General features: G+C 53.8%; 1 protein-coding gene across 2 annotated transcripts in view; it reads left to right on the top strand.

Annotated features, from left to right (window-relative positions):
- SPOCK1 (sparc/osteonectin, cwcv and kazal-like domains proteoglycan (testican) 1) overlaps positions 1 to 3,740 on the top strand; it is a 439,606-nt gene that overhangs the window by 425,058 nt on the left and 10,808 nt on the right. For both annotated transcript variants that reach the window (XM_012727923.1, XM_004686754.2), the window contains one exon: positions 526 to 642. In XM_012727923.1, the coding sequence (XP_012583377.1) occupies positions 526 to 642 (117 nt within the window). The remainder of the gene's footprint in view (positions 1 to 525; positions 643 to 3,740) is intronic.

Genomic DNA, 3,740 nt, shown 5'->3' with positions numbered 1-3,740 from the left:
TCTGTCCCGGGTGCTCTGCGTACCCTAAAGACAGTAAGAGGTGGGTTGAAATAGGCAGGTGTCATCTGTCGCTGGGGGAAAGTTGTCAGTCGACTGAAAAGGTGCCAAAACAGGTCAAATCCCCAAATCCCAACCTTGGGCGACAGCAAGGTTGAGACTGCGCTTCCTGAGACCGCTGGAGGCCTAAGCGCATTAGCTGTTTCTGGGGATTAATCTCTTGGCATGAGTTGAGTGGAAACATCGTGTCTCTAGCAACTTTTGCTAGCAAGTCTGACTCGGTGACCGCAGGGATCGAGTAGGGCCCCAGGGCTGCCAGGCTCTGTGAGATGCCACGGCTGTCCCACCGGCACGGAGGTGGCCCCAAAGTGTAGCCTGCCCCCTCCGTCCCTGAGGGGGGCACCCATGGGTGCTCTCGGGGTGGATGAGGGAGGTTTGCTTTGAGCTTGGCTGTTGATGGCAGTGGAGTGACACAGGCAGATTTAACGAGTGGGAAGCCCAGGCTCATGGTCCCTCCTGTGCCCACAGCCTGCACCGACAAGGAGCTGCGGAGCCTGGCCGCCCGCCTGAAGGACTGGTTTGGAGCCCTGCACGAGGATGCCAACAGGGTCATCAAGCCCACCAGCTCCGACACGGCGCAAGGCAGTAAGTCCTCTCTGCTGTGCTTTGTCTGGATTGACACATTCACTCATGCTACTGCTGGGTGAGCCCCTGCGCTTTGGGATGGAGAATGGCTTAAAACATGTGCCCCAAATCGGAAATACTAAAACACGGAGAAGGGGGGCATGTCTTAAAATCAAGAAAACTCAGCCTATACGTTTTAGCACCTGGTGGCAGACATCACCATGTGTCTAGACATTCTGAAAAATACATTAAACAGGTATAGAAGCAAAAGAAATGGTAACAGTAACGGAACAGTAACTACGTGACTGGGTCCATTTTGGTTTTGCCCTGGTCATAAAGGAAGAGCTGACACAGCAAGCGTGTGTCTACAGTCCCTACGTGAACACGTGCGCTCATAGCTCGAACGCCTTAGGGCCCGTAGCACTGCGCAGGCCTGTCCCTCCTGCCTGGTGAGCGTGACCGAGCCTCACGATAGCTGTGTGACTGGCCCTTCACGGCGGAGTGCGACCCCGCGTCCGTCCGCCATAAGCAGCGCTGCTAACCTCTGTACATTAACCAGACTGCTTTGTTTCCATGGGTGTCGTAGGTTCCAGGTAAGTGTCCCCTCCTGTCACTGCCTCGGCAGAGACCCCACTAAGAGTGGCCCCGTGTTGCCTGTGGCCCCAGGCAGGCGCCTCTGCACGGGCCATCGGCACGGAATGGCCACTCACGTGAATTCCCCACGTTTCCTCCACGAGCACGCTGATTGCTTTGTCCCACTCTGACCGTGTGCCGCTGTTGTTCAGAGTGTACATATCCCGGCCCACGCCAAGTACACTCAGGCTGTCTGAGTGTGGCATTCTCGGTTGAGGGAAGCAGGGAGGAAGCCACTCGGGTAAGCTGCGGACCGAGTCTAACCAGCACCCAACCGCCTCCAGCTAAGTACTGTGCTGCCTGCCTTTCTGGCCATTCCGTGCTGTGCGTGGCTGTGGGGACCGAGAGAGAATGTTGAGCCAGGGGACAATTATTTCATGACTTTGAATATTTAAGGGAGATGGAGCTTGTTTTCCACACTCTGTCCTCCAGAGAGTGGTCATTGGGGGCTGTGTAAGTGGGAAGGGGAGAGAGAGTTCTTCCCTTCCTGCCAGCGATTTCCTTGGGGGTTTGTGGGCTTGCAGTTCACACATGGTCTAAAGAAACTTGTCAGGCGCCCTCCCCCGCTCTGCGCAGCGGAGACTGATGTGCGGAGAGCTGCTTCTCTGCAGTCTCCAGTCTAGGGGGACCCGCTTGCAAGCAGCTGAGGGAGACCTGTCCTTGCCCAAGAACAAATTAAGTCCCCGAGGAGACATTAGCCTTGATGTCCTGAAGTGACTGCTGTGACGGGAATGGAGAGGACGACACTTGGTTAGAACATGAGGCCACAGGTGAGAGAGACATTTCCATCAGGACAGGAGTTCTGAAGGAGAAACCAGGGAGTCTTCGGGATTCACATGCTCGGGGCCACCCAGGTCCTGTTCTTCACCTTCCTCTCCCAGATGTCACCTGTAGGTGCCTTTCCAGAACCTTCCAAAGGCAGGAGAGATGGGCTTGACCTTTTTTGACTATTCCCAGACCAGCAGCAGAGCCCGCTTTCCCATCTTAAAATGTTAATACCCTATGAAATGGGTACCTCTTGCATAATAGATTCTCTATGAACGTGTCAGGGTAAGTGACCCTCCATCCTCGTGAGCCCCTGAGGGCTCCTCACAGAGACTGTGGCATCCTGATGCTGTCAAAGGAGAGGCCACACGATTCTGAAAGTCTCTCCTCTGGAAAAAAAGGGGAGGTTTCTTTTATATGGAAAGCTTTTTATATCTGAAGCATTTTTGCAAGAGGAAACTGAAACTCATCAAAGAGTCTCAGTGAACACTTACTATATGCCTGCATTGGCTGCACCGAGACAGTCCAGCCCTGGGGGCCAAGCTCTCCTGGGCTTTGACCAGGAGCTACTATGCAGTGGCCTTGGGGAGCTCAGAGGTGGGGTTGTCGCCCCAGTTTTACTGGCTTCGGAATAGTGAGGACCCTTTCATAGACCGTTGTACTCAGGTATCTGTGGGGTCAAGTACCCCCACCCTCTGGTGGGGCGAGTCGTCCACATGGCCATCGCCAGTGTTGGGGGTAGTAGTTCAGATTATGTAACGTGAGCGTCGGGAACGCACGTACACTGCAAGGATTCCACCCTCGACGTGGAGGGCGGGGTGTGGATCTTAGTCACAGGGAAAGGGTGAGCAGCAAGGAGTGAAGCGCAGGCTTCGCAGCTCCTCTGCACACAGAGGTTTCTCGGAGTGGGTATTTGTCTCTGGGTATCTGCCCACATCTACAGTGTTCTGGGCAGGGCCCCCACTGACCTCAGCTCAGAGTAATGTGGGCATCAGAGCAGGGTATCCTGAGGAGGCCGGTTCTGAGCACTTGGGTACCCCAGTGTGTAACAACGGCCCCTGGTGAGGCCATGGAAGGGCAGTGGCCAGGCTCTGAGTAGTGTCTACTTCAAAGTTCAGGAAGCACTTACTTGCTTCCTGGATCTTGGCTGCTGTACTGATAGGAGAAGCCAGATACTGTGCAAATAATAGATGTAAGAAAATAACTAGCCCTCCTCCCCCCACCCTAAAAAAAAGAAAGATGGTGTTGAGCTAGGAGAAAAAATCCACAAAGTAATTAAAAAGCAAAGCACTTTGCTTTGGTTATGAAAGTATTGCATTAGGGCGAAGAAATAGAAAACCCGTCATGTACCCCAAGGAGGGACAATGTGAGGTTTTAATGGGGGCAGAGAGGCAGAGGCTGCAGAGCGTGAGCAGGCTCCCACTGTGACACAAGTGGATGCTGCCTCCAGCTGAAAAGCCATCACAGAGGGCTCTGACAATGGTTTGCTCGATGGTTTCTTAACACAATTGTTTCTGACCCGCTCCAAACTAGACAGGTAGTGGAACTTCTCTGTAAATAGCTCTCTGGCGACATTTTAAAATCGTTTTACAGATGCCAGCTTTTCACTGTAGAAACCCCAGGAATAGGTCAGTGTGTCCCCTCACAAGGCGCTGGCCAACTGAAGTGTCCTGGGGCGGGGGCCACCCAGGACAGGTGGGGTTGAGTACACACTAGGGGTT

This window comes from Condylura cristata, unplaced genomic scaffold, assembly GCF_000260355.1.
Source record: "Condylura cristata isolate star-nosed mole 26May11 unplaced genomic scaffold, ConCri1.0 scaffold00021, whole genome shotgun sequence".
In the NCBI taxonomy this organism is placed as follows: Eukaryota; Metazoa; Chordata; class Mammalia; order Eulipotyphla; family Talpidae; genus Condylura; species Condylura cristata.
This window is presented reverse-complemented; position numbering and strand designations above follow the sequence as displayed.